This window comes from Olea europaea, chromosome 3 (assembly GCF_002742605.1).
Source record: "Olea europaea var. sylvestris chromosome 3, O_europaea_v1, whole genome shotgun sequence".
Classification (NCBI taxonomy): domain Eukaryota; kingdom Viridiplantae; phylum Streptophyta; class Magnoliopsida; order Lamiales; family Oleaceae; genus Olea; species Olea europaea.
In genome coordinates, this window is record NC_036239.1 from 24,771,379 (window position 1) to 24,789,963 (window position 18,585).

At 33.4% G+C, this 18,585-nt stretch overlaps 1 protein-coding gene across 1 annotated transcript in view; it reads left to right on the top strand.

The window, feature by feature from the left end:
* Window positions 1-7,162: 7,162 nt before the first annotated feature.
* The window catches only part of LOC111380386 (endoribonuclease Dicer homolog 1), a 22,990-nt gene continuing 11,567 nt past the window's right edge, over window positions 7,163-18,585 (top strand). Inside the window, exons 1-8 of the mRNA XM_023003936.1 lie at window positions 7,163-8,705; window positions 8,801-8,914; window positions 10,834-11,044; window positions 11,443-11,837; window positions 14,200-14,422; window positions 18,080-18,252; window positions 18,353-18,475; window positions 18,560-18,579. Of these exons, the coding sequence (XP_022859704.1) occupies window positions 7,731-8,705; window positions 8,801-8,914; window positions 10,834-11,044; window positions 11,443-11,837; window positions 14,200-14,422; window positions 18,080-18,252; window positions 18,353-18,475; window positions 18,560-18,579 (2,234 nt within the window). The 5' untranslated portion in view covers window positions 7,163-7,730. The remainder of the gene's footprint in view (window positions 8,706-8,800; window positions 8,915-10,833; window positions 11,045-11,442; window positions 11,838-14,199; window positions 14,423-18,079; window positions 18,253-18,352; window positions 18,476-18,559; window positions 18,580-18,585) is intronic.

Consider the following 18,585-nt stretch of genomic DNA (forward strand, 5'->3'; position numbering starts at 1 on the left):
TTTATAGTTTTACAACCACAATTTTTTTTTTTATCATCACTTGAAGAAGAAGATTGAGTAGAAGTTTCTATATTAGAATCTTCTTATTTTTTAAAAACTTACTCTAATTTTGATTCAGGGTTTGACTTATTATTAGAACTACTGGAATCAATAAGATTGAGAAGTTCAAATTTAATATCTTCATCAATTTGAAGGTTATTAATCTTTCCTTTCAACGGACATTTGTTTGAATAATGACTTGTTTTCTGACATTTCCAATAGGTGACATTAGAATTTTTTGACGAATTTCTTTTTGATAATATCTTTCGGTTTGAATATTCTTTTGAAATTCTCTTTTTGAAAATGATTTTTGCTTTTGAAAAATTTTCTTTTTCAATTTTGAAGATGGAAAAAGAATTTTTTCGAAACCATATTGTTCACAGAATGATCCTAATTCTTTACAATTTTCAAATCTATCTAATTTCAATTTTGCTTTGAGTTTCATACCATTACATAAATCTAATCCTGTCTTATTAATAAATTGATAATTTCACCATAGGTAAGATCTTGAAGATTATTTTCTTCTTGAAGGATTGAATTTCTGACTTTTTCAGCAAATAGTTTAGGAAGTCCAGAAATAAATTTTTCTTCCCAATATGATTGTTGACAGTCTTCTCGTAACATAATACGAGATAAAAACATGTCTTTATACCATCAAAAATCTTGAAGTTTTGGACATCTTAAATTCATTAAGATCTCATTTTGAATTTGTAGCAAATTTGTGGGGGTTCCAAGGAAATGTTTGATAATAGTACAAGCTAAAACATTGTAACTATCATTAATATTTTGACCATCTCGAGTTCTAATAATGTTTCCATTATTATCTCTTTTGACACCATTAAGTATTGAATCCTTTTCATTTTGAGATAGATAATTGATCCACCATTGATCAAGTTGTCCTGTAAAACCAAAAATGATATTATGGACATCATTATTTTCATTGATTCATTTTCCTAAATATGTTTTGCAACACATAGTCATGGATTCAATAAGATTGATTATTTGATATTCAGCATACATCTAGGAATCAAATTAGGTTCTCCTATTTGAATAGTGCTTATGGTTATAAACCACTACAATCTCACCTCACTCTCTTATGGCTTTGATACCAAAAAGGGCCTAGGGCGAAGAGTAGAGATGGAAATAGGGAAAATACTCAAAATGTTGATAGAAAAAGTAATTTTATTGATCAAACTTTTGAAATGAAATATTGAAATGAACTTTGAAATTGTAATATTGAAATAAAGATAGTAAAAAAATATAAAGATTTCTTAAATTATCTTGAGAATGATTTATCTCCCACTAAATCAATTCTGATATCAAAATGGGCCCAGGGGGAAGAGTAGAGATGGAAATGGGGAAAATACTCAAAATGTTGATAGAAGAAGTAAGAATTTTAGTAGTACCATGTAAAATTGAGATCTCACGTAAAGGAGGATGAAAAGATTGAATAGTATCTCCACTTGGAGTTTTTAAGTCTTTTTTGCAGTAGATGTTGCATGAATTTTTTATTTAATAGGTTCTTGAATAAGTTTTTGAATGGGTTTTTGAATAGGTTTTTGACCAAAAACTTTGAAATAAACCCAATCATAAAAACTTAAATCTTTTGGGAATTTTTAGAATTCTTTCCAAAAAGATTTTCTTTCTTCTTTTGAGAAACTTTTGCGAAATAATTTTCAAAAATTTTTGACAATTGGATTTTGATCAGTTTGAACTCATTTTTCTGTCAATTCTTGAAGAAATAACATTAAATTGATGTTCAAAATTTTCTGACGGAGGTACCATAAAGTTAGAAAAGTTGGAGATTCTAGTTTTTAGAATCTTCATCCTTTTCTTTATATTGAGGTTTTGGAATAATTGGATTGAAATCAACACCAAAAAGAAAAGATGTTGAATTTCTTGTAGATTGAAAAGAAGTTCAAGGTCTGCTCTCGGATCTAGAAGAGTAGATCTTTAAAGCCTAGAAGAAGATCTTTTGAAGGCCATCTTAACTTTTTCATCAGGAAATGTAAGAATTTGGGAATTATTTGAACAGGAGTAGGAATAGGACTCTGAATGTTTTCAAAATTCCATTCAAGTCCTCGAAATTGAAGATTCCAAGGAATTCTCTTGGGAATTATCGTGTTTAAATGAAAAGGATTGCATTCAACCAAAATATTTTCATCTTTCGAGGATGAACGAAGAGCACCAATATTGAGTTGAGTATTTATGAGTTTGTAATATACTCTGTATATTACAGCAAAGGCATTTGAACGATCATCAAAATCAAGATTTTTTGTTTGAATATGAAGATTTAGAGTATTAAAAATGGCTTCATCATTGAGATTAATTGGAAAATTGGGATAATAATGAATTTTCAAATTTGAGAAGTCTCTTATTGGTAAGAGATAAGAGAATAGGAATATCTAAACTAAGTCGAAACAATGGTTTGACAGCAATTTGAATTAATCCACCATGAAGATATTAAATTTCTTCCTATGTGATTCAATTGATTTTTTTTTTTAAAATAGATTGATAAATACATTTTGACTTTTGATTGGTATTGTTTGTTCAAAAATTTTGATAAAATAATTTTGAGAAAAATCAAAATTTTCTATTTCATAGATAGAGTTTTTCTCTATCTTTGGAATAGTCAAGTTTTAAAGTTTTTGTTCTATTTGAGCAATTTGGAGTTCATGTTGATTAAAATCATTTGATGCAGATGTAGATGCTTAATCTAATTCTTCTATATTTTGAAAAATATTTGGAGTATTTGAATTACTTTCAGATCTACTACTAGATCTCCTAAACCAATTTGAAATAGAGGACATAATTAAATAAAATGAAGTTATAACAATTTACCATAATAAAAATAGTTAAATAAGATAGACTGATTCTTACCAAACCTACAAACGGGACCACCCTAACACAGCCTACTCCGGTCTCAACACGGGCTGATCAACGTCTATTCAACAAATATCCATCAATCAAATCAGGTTCTCCTATTTGAATAGTGCCTATGATGATAAACCACTACAACCTTACCTCACTGTATATGTATATGTATATATACCATCTTCAAAACAATTCACATTTACATTGATAATGCTTTTAATGCTCGAAGGAACCAAATTATGCCATAGAATGCTCGAACACATATGTTGACTTTCTCTTATCCGAGACGAAAATGCTTCAAACATTTTTATCCAATGAGGATGGGATAAAACCATTCAAAGAATTTTTTTCACCCCAAAATGTGCTTCTTAATAACGGATCGCTTTTGTTGAAACTTCGAAAGCTACTTTCTTTGAACCATTCAAGAGAGACATTGATATTGAAAGAAATTTCAGTTTTATAAGTTGAAAGGATAAGTTTAAAATTTCTTAATGAAATTTAGTACGGAATATAAGTATCTCTAAAAATAACAAAAATACTGAAAGTATTTTACCTATGTAAACTTCGAGATGGTACCGCTTCAATAGAGAATTAGATTTTCTTACTTAAAAGTTCAACGAATAGAATAAGTGCAATGTCATAATAGCACTAAGTGAATTAGTAGAACTTGTGAAAACATAATACTTATGTGTGTGATTTCACTGATATTATCACAAGAAATATCCATTTCAAAACTTTCGTGCTACATAGAATTTTAATAATATTTTGTGATATTTATACTATGATTAGATTCAAATCGAAAGATATTTAATTCTTATGCATAAAGTGTTGCTAAGTTTGAATATGTGATTGACATAATTTTGAACAAGTGAGATATTATTATAATCTATTGTTCAAAATTATATTATACAGTGAATTTGATATTGGACCTTAATTGGGCTAAATGTGTGAATGAATTGATGAGGGCCAAAATTGGGGCTATGGTTTTTCCCATGGAATCACATGGGCATGAAAATCTGGTGGCTTTTGGATGAAAAGTTCCATATTCTCATAAAATTGGAACAGTTTCGAGATTTGTTGATCGAAAACTATAAATAGAAGATAATTTTCATCTCTCAATGCATGAAAAACAACAACCATTCCATGCATCAACGATAGATTACAACAATTCTTATACATATTCAATTTTCAAGTTTTCATTTAGTTCACTTTGATGAAACATCAAACACTTGTGTTTGGTGATTCTTAATAAATCGTATAAACTATTTGCCATTTTATTCTTTGAGAGCATTTGAAGATGAGACAGATATCGTTTGAGGACTATTTATTACATGTTCAATTATTGGTATTTATTCAAATTTTGGTATTTTCATTGATAAGTGTAGTTTCTACACTAACTTGGGATCCTAAATGATGATATTTTGTTATTCTTTGAACGAATTAGTACCTAATTTATTATTTATTGCTTTTTTTTAAGGAAAAGTTCATGTTTCAAAAAAGAATTGGAAAAAAGAACAGAAATGGCTAAAATGAAGTAAATCCAAAGTATGAGGACCAAAGTATAAATATCTAATGGTTGATTTAGACCATAGAAGATACTTTGAAAATTGATAGGAGTCAATTGAATGCAAATTGGAGCCAAAAATGAAAGGGAAATGATCAGAGTATTACCATAAATCGACTTCCAATCATATAAGATATCTTCAAGATTTTTGGTAAATTTGAGACCCATTTTTCGGATGAAGAATGTTTGAATTGAAGAAATTGTATTTCTAGAAGAATTGTAGCTCTTTTAACTCGCTTTCGAATGCACTTTGAATCACTTAAATCGAACACTGAAAGAGAAAGTTATGACCAAAATACTGAAAGTTGTGCAGAAACAACATTATGTGCGAGCGAAGGCAACTTTCCTTACTTGATTCAAACTCTTTTGGAAGACAATTTGGACGTGAATTTTGACTAATTTCATTATATAAATATAAGATATGGGCAGCAATGAAATGGTCTCTCTCTTGCCTCTTCATGCACAATAATTTCATCAAATTCATTAAGAACAAGGGGCTAGTTACTATCTTTTGAGAGAGAAGATCAAGATATAGCAAGGAATTGAAGTTCAATTACATCAAATTTTGAAGAATTCAGCTTTGGACTTGAAGATCAACATCTTTTGTATTTTTTCATGATCTGTGTGATATTTTTCTAGAATTTTTATTGTAATTTATATATTAATATGCCATGCTAGTTTCTCATTGTATTGGATGAATGATGGACCCTATTGTTTGTTTATTTTAATACAAGACAATTAATTTAGTACTTTATGATTTTTTCTTGATTGATTTTGCATTCCCATTGAACTATTTAATTACTTGATTACCAATTACATAGTAAGTTGCTTGTTGTAGTGTAGAAATACTCACAATAAGTCTAGAACGTGATAAAATCAACACATGAACAATAGGTGTTAGGAATAATATCTATAGTATGTGCATCATGTGTGATAAATCCTGTGAATCAATGCATGTTTTTCATATGAATTCGGATTAGGAATATGATCGAATCGTGTTAAACATATATTTAATATATTTTGGAAAAGAATATTAAATAAAAGTGGATTATCGATTGTTTTAAATGCATAAATGTACTAAATTATAAATTAAGAGTTGAATTAAATGGCAACAGGGGGATACACGATTTCAATACAAATATTCACATATTAAATAAATATTTTATTTGCTTTCTTAGTTTAAGATTAATATAGAAAACATACAAATCACAACTTTTTTGATTTTATTTTATTTCGAACTTAGTAAAAGTTACTTAACTAAATATTAGATTTTATTCCTCGTGGGAACGATACTCTTAACTCACAAATCTTATTACTTGTACAACGATCCCGTACGCTTGCGGGTTTCACACGAACATTCATCTTCATCTTCGTCTACTCTCCATTATTGTTACTTTCAACATATGCAACGCAGTAGAGTTAAACTTGTGAACTGAACAATCATTGCCAGCTTTTCAACATTAACACAGAGAGATTGTGTAGAAGAATAAAGCACATATGATTTGCATATTTGGTTTATAGTAATGCGAATATATAATTATATATGCGAAAGGACAATGGAATGAGGATTGAGGAAAAGAGAATTTACTACCACTTCTGGATTTGAAGATTAGATTGGAATATATGTGTCTGATCTGAATCGAGTTGACATTGTCTTTTCCTTTGAAAAATTGGATTCTAATTCCTTCATCTAAATAGAATAGAATATAATTTTTTACACAACAATAATAATCTTTTTAAATAATTTAATACAAAGACTATTCATAGGCTAAAAATTACATCAAACTCCTTTATAATTCTAATATAATTATTTTTACACAATATTTATTTTCTTATATCATATATCTATTACAACGAAAGTCTTACCTCTATTAATGCATGGTGCCAGTTAACTTATATACCTAAACTTAGAAAGTTAGATCACACACGCTGCTCGTATGATCTATTAACTTCTAAATATTGAGATGCATTTCAAGGGTGAATAATTATGACAAGAAATTTTCAACATATCAAATTATTTTTATTCTGAAAAATAAACACTTTTCGGGACCCAAAAAGAGACGAAATTCTGAAATTCCTTCTTGAAACAAATAATTTTTTTGCGTACATCTTTTAACTGATGTATGCAAAGTATATCTTGAGTACATTGGGAGCGTAAATAATTTTAAACACTTAAAAAAACTGGCCTACTCAACTCGGATATTTTATAAATTTATTCCTGATTTCCTATGTTAACTAATAAAGCGATATATTTTGAAATTTACCAATGTAATTAAGCCCCGTTTGGTCCCAATCTTCTTCTCATTCTTTTTTGCTCTATTATTTTCAATCACACAATCTTTCATAAAATAATATTACATGTAAATAAAAAAATTTTCATTCTTTTTTAACCACACATTTAAAAAAAATATTATTTCAACTATTAAAATTTGAAAATAATATGGGCAAACAGAGGCTAAATCAGCCAGATTTTTTAAAAATTTACTTGTTTATAAACTCATTATTAACCATACATTCTATCAATATCACAATTTTACACGTCAGTTCAATTTTTTTTAATAATATATTCCTTAAAAAATTACTATTGTAAAATTTGTTCTCCAAAAAAATATTTTGCTCAAACAAACCCTAAATGATTAGCCAAACACGTTTCATTGAAGGACCGCCTCAAGTGTGAATTAGCTTTTGGCCTTTTTACTTTTGCTATAGCTACGCCCCGTTCTGTCTGTTTCTCTCTCTCTCGAGTCTCAACGCTATTTATTAACAGCGAGCGAGAGAGATTGAGACAGATTTGGAAAAAAAGTAGAGTGAGGAGTGACATAAGAGCAGCGATTGAGGGAAGAAAAATTAGAGATTTGAGTTTATTGGGGAAGAAAAAGGAAAAGTGAAGTGATGAGAGAGCAGAATGGCGTAATATAGACCGTGGGGAATCTTTGAATCACACAAATTGGTTTGGTTGCTTCGTACGGTCTATTTCACGCTTATCTGCTTTCTCCATTCATTCTTTCTCTCTATACACTAGCTTAGAATTGAAATTAGTCTTAACTTGAATATTCTTTTTTTTTTTTATTTAATCTGGTTTTGAATTTCGATTCTTTACTTTTTCTTTTCTTTTTTTAGTATTTTGGTGCTGTATTTTCAATAATTTCTTTGCTGCATAAATACTGCATTAAAGGGAAAAAAAAGTTGGGTTGATTCCGTTTTACTATTGTTGTATTATTGTTATTCAACTAAATTGAAGTCATTGTAAGAAATGGATGAGGAGTGTAGGGTTTCAACTAATATCGATGCTCCAACTTCCGATGTTAGACCCTCCTACTGGCTGGATGCTTGTGAGGACATCTCCTGTAATGATCTCATCAACGATTTTGATGCAGTTAATCCAGAACCACATAATCAGGATAGCTGCATTGATTCTGGTTTCTTTGGTGGAATAGATCAGATACTTGACAATATCAAAAATGGTGCTGATTTGCCGGAGGTATCCGCTCACTGTAGTTTGGATGAAGTTGATGATCTTCAATTGTCTTCCGAGCAAGTGTACCTCCAGCATCAACACTCAGTTTATAGGTCTGAAATTACTAATTATAATGGCAAGAAACTGCCTTGTCATAGCAATGAATTCAAGTGCAATGGAAATGAAAATGTCAAGAGACCTCGGGAATTTCATGAATCCGAGGAAAGATTTGGCAGAAGGGCTCGCAACAGTGACAAAAAGAGTGAGAGAAGTTGGGATAGGGATCTTGGCAGGAAGAGACCTCGCAGCTGGGATGATGTGGAGGTGGATGGACGGGACAGGGATCAAGTAAGGAGAAGAGAGCGCTTTACTACTGTTAGCAGGAAGGACCGGGATTGCCGGGAAGGAAGGGGTTACTGGGAGAGGGACAAGGAAACTAATGATTTGGTCTTCCGACATGGTTCTTGGGAAGCTTGTCGAAACAGAGATGAGAAAATGCATACTGAGAAAAGCCACAAACATGGTGGAGGCTCAGAAGAGAGGAAACCCGAAGAGCTGAAAGAGAAAATTCCTGAGGAACAAGCTCGCCAGTACCAGTTGGATGTCCTTGAACAGGCAAAAATGAGAAACACTATTGCTTTTCTGGAAACCGGCGCTGGGAAAACGCTTATAGCGGTCCTCCTTATAAAAAGTGTGTATGTTAAACTGCAAAAGCAGAATAAGAAAATGCTGGCTGTCTTTTTGGTTCCTAAAGTTCCACTTGTTTATCAGGTAATTGTTAAATTGATGAATAACTGAGGAATTTTCTGCTGGTTCAATATGTTAACTTGTATCTTAATGATTCTTTTTTGTCATCAATAATGCAGCAAGCAGAAGTAATCCGTGAACAAACGGGTTATCAAGTCGGTCATTATTGTGGGGAAATGGGTCAAGATTTCTGGGATGCCCGAAGGTGGCAGCGCGAGTTTGAATCAAAACAGGTACTTTGAACAGTGAAACCTGAAGTTGCACTTGATTTGATTAAATATTGATCTAATTTAAGAAAAACTTCTTCCACCCAAAAGATCTTTGAAACTCCCAAAATATTTGTTTGAGAAAACATAAGTAAACAGGCTTTTATAATGAAGGTATATCATATTGTCTATTTATTGAAGCATAACAATGCTGTTTTATCTTTTGCCATTGTCCTTAAAGTGTATACTTAAAGGTAGCGTGGGCAGAGAGTACTTACTCTTTGAAGATATCTTTTTTCGGTCTTTGAAGTGATTAAGAGTTTGGTGTGGATCCCTTGCATTTATGACTAATATCGTGAAAATAAGAGTACAAGTGATGGAGGGAGACATGGAGACAGCCCTAGGAAAAAAGAAAATAATGAGAATGAAGGGGACCATAGACTTAACTCCATCTAGTATGGTAGATTTGGAAAGCAAGAAATAATTCTAAAATAGCAGCAGTCTAGCTTATGACTGGGCAATATAGAGAACTCAAAAGGTCAGACATGACAAATTATGATACTGCAACTAGTTGGTCAGAATCTTAAGTAGTAATGATGTAGGATGTGTTTGGCTTGTTTGATTGATTCCTGGTAAGCACCTCAAAATCTTTAGATTGAAAAGAATCTGAAGTACAATTTTCTGTTTGGACCAATATCAGTATTCATAAATTCGTTGTCAACCGAGAGTAGGACGTGGGTCTGCAATCTTCAATTGATATATATATTTTTTAAATAAACGTTATTGCTTTCTCATTGAATTGCTATGTGTGAATGTTAAAACAGAAACAACCTCGGTTTAGAGATTCTCGTCTATAAGATAACTTAAGTTCTAAGCAACCGTATACCTGATTGAAGGCTTGAGTATCTCTACCCAAATTCAGGAATCAAGAAAATGTATATGACGTCTTCTAATGAACTCGTGTTCCGACATAACAGATGCAACCATGGTTTTATTAAATCTTATAGAATAGTACTGTAGTAGTAGTAGTATAGGTTCTTGCAGCTGAAATGTGTTATTTGAGCCAAGAATTTGATGTTTTGTTTTATATTTGAGTTTTTTCCTTACTTATATAATTGAGCATTGGTGTCACTCAACATGCACATAAAAGTTGATAAGAAGCTAGTTCTAGAGGATAGGTACGCAGTTTTGGCAAATTTTGCCATCGGGGCATGGGATTCTGCTTAAATAAATATTATGAAAACTGGACTGGACGATGCTACCGGGAAAATTGGTTCACTTCTTTCATAAAAAATACGAATAAACAGTGGACAATTTTTTGAAAAGCGAACAAAGAAGCACAAGTTGGAGAGAAAGGGATGAAACGCAATTCTCTTTGAAAGTCACTTTGCATGGTCAAGGCCTTTGCTGTAACCTTTATTCACACGACGCCTTCAACAGCAAAAGTGGGGGGGGGGGGGGGGGGGGGGGGGAGGCAAAGACCTAATTTATAACTGTTTCGGCTGTTCTCACTTTGAAATGAGGATGAGAGAAATAAATTACTTTATGAACTTTTTGACTTGGCATGTTCTTCAATAACTTAATAAGATTTAATGAAATCAGCATATAATTAATATATGTTGTAGATAAGTAGAGATTTTTAAATTTTACGTGTTAAAAATTTCCAAATTCAATCGAACAAATTAAAGTTGATGGCCAAACTGAAACTATCCTAAAGAAACAGTGATTAAGTGAGTTTTTAAAACCCATATGAATTGTCATTTTAGTGGATTTTAAGACTTAGCAATAAAATATGTATGAACATGCGATTTAGTGGATTTTAGGACTTGGCAGAAAATATGTATGAAGGCTGCACTTTAAAGTTTATCCACTCAAGTGCTGGCATTTAATTTGCTAAAGTGTCAGTCATGTTTAATTTTACTCACTTATGTTGCTTCTTCACACAGGTTTTAGTGATGACGGCTCAAATTCTTTTAAACATACTTAGACACAGTATAGTAAGAATGGATGCCATCAATCTCCTTGTATTGGATGAGTGTCACCATGCTGTGAAGAAACATCCATATTCTTTGGTCATGTCTGAGTTCTATCACACAACACCAAGGGAGAAAAGACCTTCAGTTTTTGGCATGACTGCATCTCCTGTTAACTTGAAGGGTACTTTTCTGATTTGTTTCTTATGCTGTAAATTAAATTGTTTTGTAAGATAACGGGTTTCTTGGAGGCAGTATCTTTTTTTGTTAAGTCTTTATGAATTAATGTATTGCTTTAGTTTTGGCAGCTGGTTGGCCCTCATTTCTTAAAACTTATTTTTTCTCAAACTCATTTTCAACCACATTTTATGGGATTCACAACTTTTATCAACTTTTAAATCATACATTTCATCAACTTCTATCAAAATCTACTAAAAATCTGATTTTAATCCCAACTAAAAAGTGACTTATTCTTTTCTTCTTATTATATTTTTGAACTTCAGTGATACATTGATACTGACATCCCCCTCCTCCGTCCTCTATTCCTTTTCAAATAACTGTTCTTTCCTATGCATAATGCAGGCGTTTCTAGCCAAGTGGATTGTGCTGTAAAAATTCGTAATTTGGAAAGTAAACTAGATTCCATAGTTTGTACTATAAAGGATCGTAAGGAGTTGGAGAAACATGTACCGATGCCCTTAGAAATAGTAGTGGAGTATGACAAAGCTGCTAGTTTATGGTCCCTCCATCAACAAATAAAACAATTGGAGCAGGCCGTTGAAGAGGCAGCTCGGTCAAGCTCCAGAAAAAGTAAATGGCAATTTATGGGAGCAAGAGATGCTGGTGCTAAGGAAGAGATGCGCCAAGTTTATGGTGTGTCTGAACGTACAGAAAGTGATGGTGCTGCAAATTTAATTCAAAAACTGAGAGCTATCAACTATGCACTCGGTGAACTGGGACAATGGTGTGCTTATAAGGTGATGACTTGTGGATTTCATGGACTTGTCAACATTGAATTGAATGTCCTGGTTTGATGTGGCTAAATTATTTGGAGAAACGTTTGACTGCAATGTTTTGCTAATTTCCCTATTTAGTTAAATCAGTATATTTATTACCTTCTCCTTCCACCTTTGCACCCCCCTTGAGGTGGTAGCCATGATGGTTTTGGAATTTGGATATTGATACACTCTGGGCCTTTTCATTTTGGATGTCTTTGGTACGTCTATCATAATTTTACTGAAAATGGGTCGGTCGTCAAGGTGGGATGTGGTTTGGTTTCTACAGTGGGGGGGGGGGGGGGGGGGGGGGGGAGGCAAAGACCTAATTTATAACTGTTTCGGCTGTTCTCACTTTGAAATGAGGATGAGAGAAATAAATTACTTTATGAACTTTTTGACTTGGCATGTTCTTCAATAACTTAATAAGATTTAATGAAATCAGCATATAATTAATATATGTTGTAGATAAGTAGAGATTTTTAAATTTTACGTGTTAAAAATTTCCAAATTCAATCGAACAAATTAAAGTTGATGGCCAAACTGAAACTATCCTAAAGAAACAGTGATTAAGTGAGTTTTTAAAACCCATATGAATTGTCATTTTAGTGGATTTTAAGACTTAGCAATAAAATATGTATGAACATGCGATTTAGTGGATTTTAGGACTTGGCAGAAAATATGTATGAAGGCTGCACTTTAAAGTTTATCCACTCAAGTGCTGGCATTTAATTTGCTAAAGTGTCAGTCATGTTTAATTTTACTCACTTATGTTGCTTCTTCACACAGGTTTTAGTGATGACGGCTCAAATTCTTTTAAACATACTTAGACACAGTATAGTAAGAATGGATGCCATCAATCTCCTTGTATTGGATGAGTGTCACCATGCTGTGAAGAAACATCCATATTCTTTGGTCATGTCTGAGTTCTATCACACAACACCAAGGGAGAAAAGACCTTCAGTTTTTGGCATGACTGCATCTCCTGTTAACTTGAAGGGTACTTTTCTGATTTGTTTCTTATGCTGTAAATTAAATTGTTTTGTAAGATAACGGGTTTCTTGGAGGCAGTATCTTTTTTTGTTAAGTCTTTATGAATTAATGTATTGCTTTAGTTTTGGCAGCTGGTTGGCCCTCATTTCTTAAAACTTATTTTTTCTCAAACTCATTTTCAACCACATTTTATGGGATTCACAACTTTTATCAACTTTTAAATCATACATTTCATCAACTTCTATCAAAATCTACTAAAAATCTGATTTTAATCCCAACTAAAAAGTGACTTATTCTTTTCTTCTTATTATATTTTTGAACTTCAGTGATACATTGATACTGACATCCCCCTCCTCCGTCCTCTATTCCTTTTCAAATAACTGTTCTTTCCTATGCATAATGCAGGCGTTTCTAGCCAAGTGGATTGTGCTGTAAAAATTCGTAATTTGGAAAGTAAACTAGATTCCATAGTTTGTACTATAAAGGATCGTAAGGAGTTGGAGAAACATGTACCGATGCCCTTAGAAATAGTAGTGGAGTATGACAAAGCTGCTAGTTTATGGTCCCTCCATCAACAAATAAAACAATTGGAGCAGGCCGTTGAAGAGGCAGCTCGGTCAAGCTCCAGAAAAAGTAAATGGCAATTTATGGGAGCAAGAGATGCTGGTGCTAAGGAAGAGATGCGCCAAGTTTATGGTGTGTCTGAACGTACAGAAAGTGATGGTGCTGCAAATTTAATTCAAAAACTGAGAGCTATCAACTATGCACTCGGTGAACTGGGACAATGGTGTGCTTATAAGGTGATGACTTGTGGATTTCATGGACTTGTCAACATTGAATTGAATGTCCTGGTTTGATGTGGCTAAATTATTTGGAGAAACGTTTGACTGCAATGTTTTGCCAATTTCCCTATTTAGTTAAATCAGTATATTTATTACCTTCTCCTTCCACCTTTGCACCCCCCTTGAGGTGGTAGCCATGATGGTTTTGGAATTTGGATATTGATACACTCTGGGCCTTTTCATTTTGGATGTCTTTGGTACGTCTATCATAATTTTACTGAAAATGGGTCGGTCGTCAAGGTGGGATGTGGTTTGGTTTCTACTTTTGGTTCTGGGGGCTTGTGGGGATGCTTTACTAATGTATTTGAAAAACACAGATTTTATTTTACTGAATGATGGTTTGAGGAAGATATGTTTAATGAATGTCAATTTTAGAAAGTGGAAACTTTTCCTCAACACGGTGAAAGTTAAAATGAAGGCATTCTATTCCAGATATGGGGAGTTAAGTCACATTGTAAGCGAGTCAATACTGTGTACCATATTTCCTTAAAGCCTGTTCACTTTTGCAGGTTGCACAAGCATTTTTAACTGCGTTGCAAAATGATGAAAGGGCTAACTACCAACTTGATGTCAAGTTTCAAGAATCGTACCTACATAAAGTTGTCTCACTCTTGCAATGCCATTTATCTGAGGGAGCCATTTCAGAAGAAACTACAAGTGTTGCCAACATTGGTAGTGGTGCTGGAAATGGGACTGAGGAGCTAGAGGAAGGGGAGCTTACTAACAGTCATGGTCAGTACTTTCCATCAAATTTGTAATTTAAACTATGCATTGGAAGACATGTTGACTAGATCCTCCTATGGACTATGATATAAAATGTAATGTGTGTATAATAAACAAGGAAGGGAACAATCTTCCTTTAATAGAGAGATTACAACTACTTGATAAGCTTATAGATTACAATCTAAGGAAAAGCTTTATCACAACAAGCAAGAGATCAGCAATATCACAACAAACTAAATCTATAGTAGAAGATAAATTACAACAAAACAAACTATATCTACATCTAGATTTATAGGAATCTTAGAAGATTGTGTTCACAACAAACTTTCCCTAAGAATTAGGTAACAATCGAATCAGAATTTATTTGATTTGATCAAGATTCTCAACACTTCCTCTCAAGCTCTTTTGATGTCATACATGGCCAGCTTGCTTACTAAATCATCAAACTGCTTCTTGGGTAATCCCCTAGTGAGTATATCTGCAACCTGTTCAATCACTGGTATATAGGGCATAACAATTAGTCCACTTTCTAGTTTCTCCTTGATATAATGTTTGTTAACCTCTACATGTTTAGTTCTATCATGGAGAACTGGATTGTGTGCAATGGAAATTGCAGCTTTATCATCACAAAAGACCTGTATAGGTAAAGGATTAGTAGCTGTTTAATCCACAAAACTTCACAAATGCCATGGGCTACTGCTCTAAACTCAACTTCAGCACTATTTCTAGCCACAAAGAGGGTTATGGAGTCGTGCACAATTCTTGACAGCTCTCTCTAGCAGCCTCTACATACATATATTTATATACATATGGAAGTGTGTAATGATTATAGTTACATATGTATTGTATGTATACGAGGCAATGGCCTGTCAATGATGCTTTTTACTCCTCCAAGTCACAAGTTGCCTCCAACACAAGTGCAATACCCCGAAGTTGATCTCCTATCAGGCCCAATTTGCATCAGTAAACAAATCTACTTGGAGATGTCCTCGATTCTCATATAGAAGCCCTTTTCTTGGGGTCCCCTTTAAGTATCTTAAAATTCTGTATACATCATCGAAGTGTCCATGATTTGGTTGTGCATGGATTGACTCACCATGCTTATAGCAAATGCAATGTCAGGTTGAGTGAGAGAGAGAAATAAGTCTCTCAATTAAGCATTGATATTTTTCTCTGTCATTCACCTCTTCCAGACTTGCTGGATGAAGTTTCGGATTCGGTTATATAGGAGTTTCTGCTACTTTATACCCAAGTAAACCCGTTTCACCTAATAAGACGAGTATATATTTCCTTTGAGAAATGAACTCTATACCAAGGAAGTATATCAGGAAACCGAAATCTTTAATCTCAAACTCACGATCAAGAGCTTTCTTCAATTTATCAAGTTCCCGACTATCATGATCAGTTAGAGACATGTCATCTACATAAACAATTAACACAACAATTTTCCCTTCTCTTGAGTGCTTGTAAAACATTTTATGGTCAGCTTGACTTTGAATGTCCTTGAAGCTTGACTACCTTTCCAAATCTTTCAAACCAGGACCTAGGAGATTGCTTGAGGCCATACAAGGACTTCTCTAATCTGCCAACCTTTTCTGTTTCAAAATTTTCTTCAAAACCTAGTGGCAAATCCATTAACACTTCTTCCTCCAAATCACCACTTAAGAAAGCATTCTTTACATCTAATTGGTGTAAAGGCCAATTAGTACTGCAAGAGAAATTAAAAACCGAATAGAATTGATTTTTGCAACAGGCGCAGATGCTTCTTGGTAGTCAATTCCATTGGTTTGTGTGAAGCCTTTAGTTGCTAACCTTGCTTTATATCTTTCAATACTCCCATCGTTCTTACACTTGACTGTGAAAATCCACTTGCATCCCACTTTCTTTTTCTCCTTAGGTAGATCAACAATTTCCCAGGTTCTATTTTTCTGAAGAGCATTCATTTCTTCTTGAAGTGCTGACCTCCACTCCGAGTGCCCTAGTGCTTCATGTATAGTTCTAGGAATGAATAAGTGAGAGATATTTGAAGTGAAAGCTCTATATTTTTTTAAGAGTCTTTGATAGGCCTGACCTGATATTTGGCAATGGGATATTGGGTACAATTCCTAACTCCTTTTCAAATTGCAATAGGGATATCAAGTTCAGAAAGAGATAAAGGAATGGAGTTCATAGAAAGATTCCTTGGACTTTGAGAACTGGGAGGTGAGGATTGACCATGCTCAAGACTGATTGGATTATTCTCGGTATTAGAATTAAACTTGTGCCTAGTATAAACACTGAGCTCAGTGGACATAGATTGTAGAGTTTCTTCACTTATTTCTGATACAATTTTATTTGGCATGGATACATCTGTATTTTCCCCCTTTTTACCATTTAAAAATCTCTGTTTTCTGATTTATCTCGGGAAAAAATACTGCAGGTTTCAGTTTTTTTTTTTTTTTTTGTTGCCAAAAGTGATCTTCATTTGAACTCTCCCCTTGAAGAGAAGTTTTGCTATAAAAAAGGAAAATTTTCAATAAAGTTTACATCCACACTAGGATGAATTTTCCTAGTGGAGGGATTAAAGCACTTATACCCTTTTTTATTAGGAGCATTGCCTAGAAAAGTACATTTTTCGGCTCTTGGATCGAATTTGGACTGGAGATGAGTTGGCACATGGACAAACACCGTACAATCAAAAATTTTTAATGGCAATTCTTCTTGGTTCAATCCTGATTTGGATCCAATAAGTTGGCCTCTATCAGAAAACACTCGCACTGCTTTTGTTGGACAAATTCTGATTTGTTGGCGCTAGAACAATTGGGAAGAAAAATAAAAATCCTGTTATTTTCCATCATTTTTTTTGTCCATCACATTTTCTTAACTTCCTCGTGTGCCATGCCAGGGTCTTCATTAGGCCAGTCTTTGTCTTTATCTTTGGGAGGATTGCTGGTGAACCCCCATAGATTTTTGCAGTACTATTTTTAACATGATCTATCCTTGCAAGTTTAGTTGTAAAAAAAACTACTTGATTGTTTGATTTTGACTCTGTTCTTTCTGCTCGTGGGATATGCGCATCAAGTCTTGGTCATGGTCTTGTTAAATTGTTGGATAGACATTGTTTTTCTCATCAACTTCTAGTTTTGTGATTGGCTTAGACGGCATGCACGGTACATGCAATTCTGAAGTATCATTTGAGCCTTAGGAACGACAACTTGCTCGGATCAATTTGATTTTCAAACTAAATTGGTTGCTACAACATCATATTGAGTTTGAGGGGATGATGTAGATATAGAAATATTAGATATCATTCTCCTTGAATTTTCTCCCAATTGTATTAGATTATATTCCTTAATAATTGATTGTGTGATTATCAGGTAATCATTTCTTTTTGGAGCTATTTGTAACTTTATAAAAGGTATTCTACCTTGTAATAGTTAGACAAGTTTATTGCCTACAATTTATAATTTCTAACACACTCAACCTCCAGGGAAGGTGAGACATTTTTCAATGATATAGAAACATATATAAGATATGGAAACATATATAAGGAGTGTTATGAGAGGATACCATCTTGCCCGAATTGTACATTTGCTAAGAGTTTGTATGGGTCAACTGTTGATAGGCGGTCCCTGATAATGGAATTTTTGTTAAATGTTAAAATTAGCTTATTCTTGTCTGATATAGTTGTCTCTGGTGGGGAGCATGTTGATGCGATTATTGGAGCTGCTGTTGCTGATGGAAAAGTGACACCAAAGGTGCAGTCGTTGATTAAAATACTTCTGAGATATGAGCATATGGAGGATTTTCGTGCAATAATCTTTGTTGAACGTGTTGTGGCTGCCTTAGTTCTTCCAAAGGTCAATTGTTTAACAAAAATGACATTTGTGTGAGTTATGGTTTATTCTTTTGCTAGCTATTGCCTCACTATGACCATTAATGTGTTCTATGTACTTGTAGGTTTTTGCGGAACTTCCTTCCCTGAGTTTTGTTAAGTCTGCAAGTTTGATTGGGCATAATAACAGTCAAGAAATGCGAGCATACCAGATGCAAGATACTATTGCCAGATTCCGTGATGGCCGTGTATGTCTAGATTCCGAATCAGTGCTTTTAGATATTCGAAGCTTGTATTTTTCGTTTTCTCACTGGTGGTTACATCTTATTCAGGTGACTGTGCTAGTTGCCACAAGTGT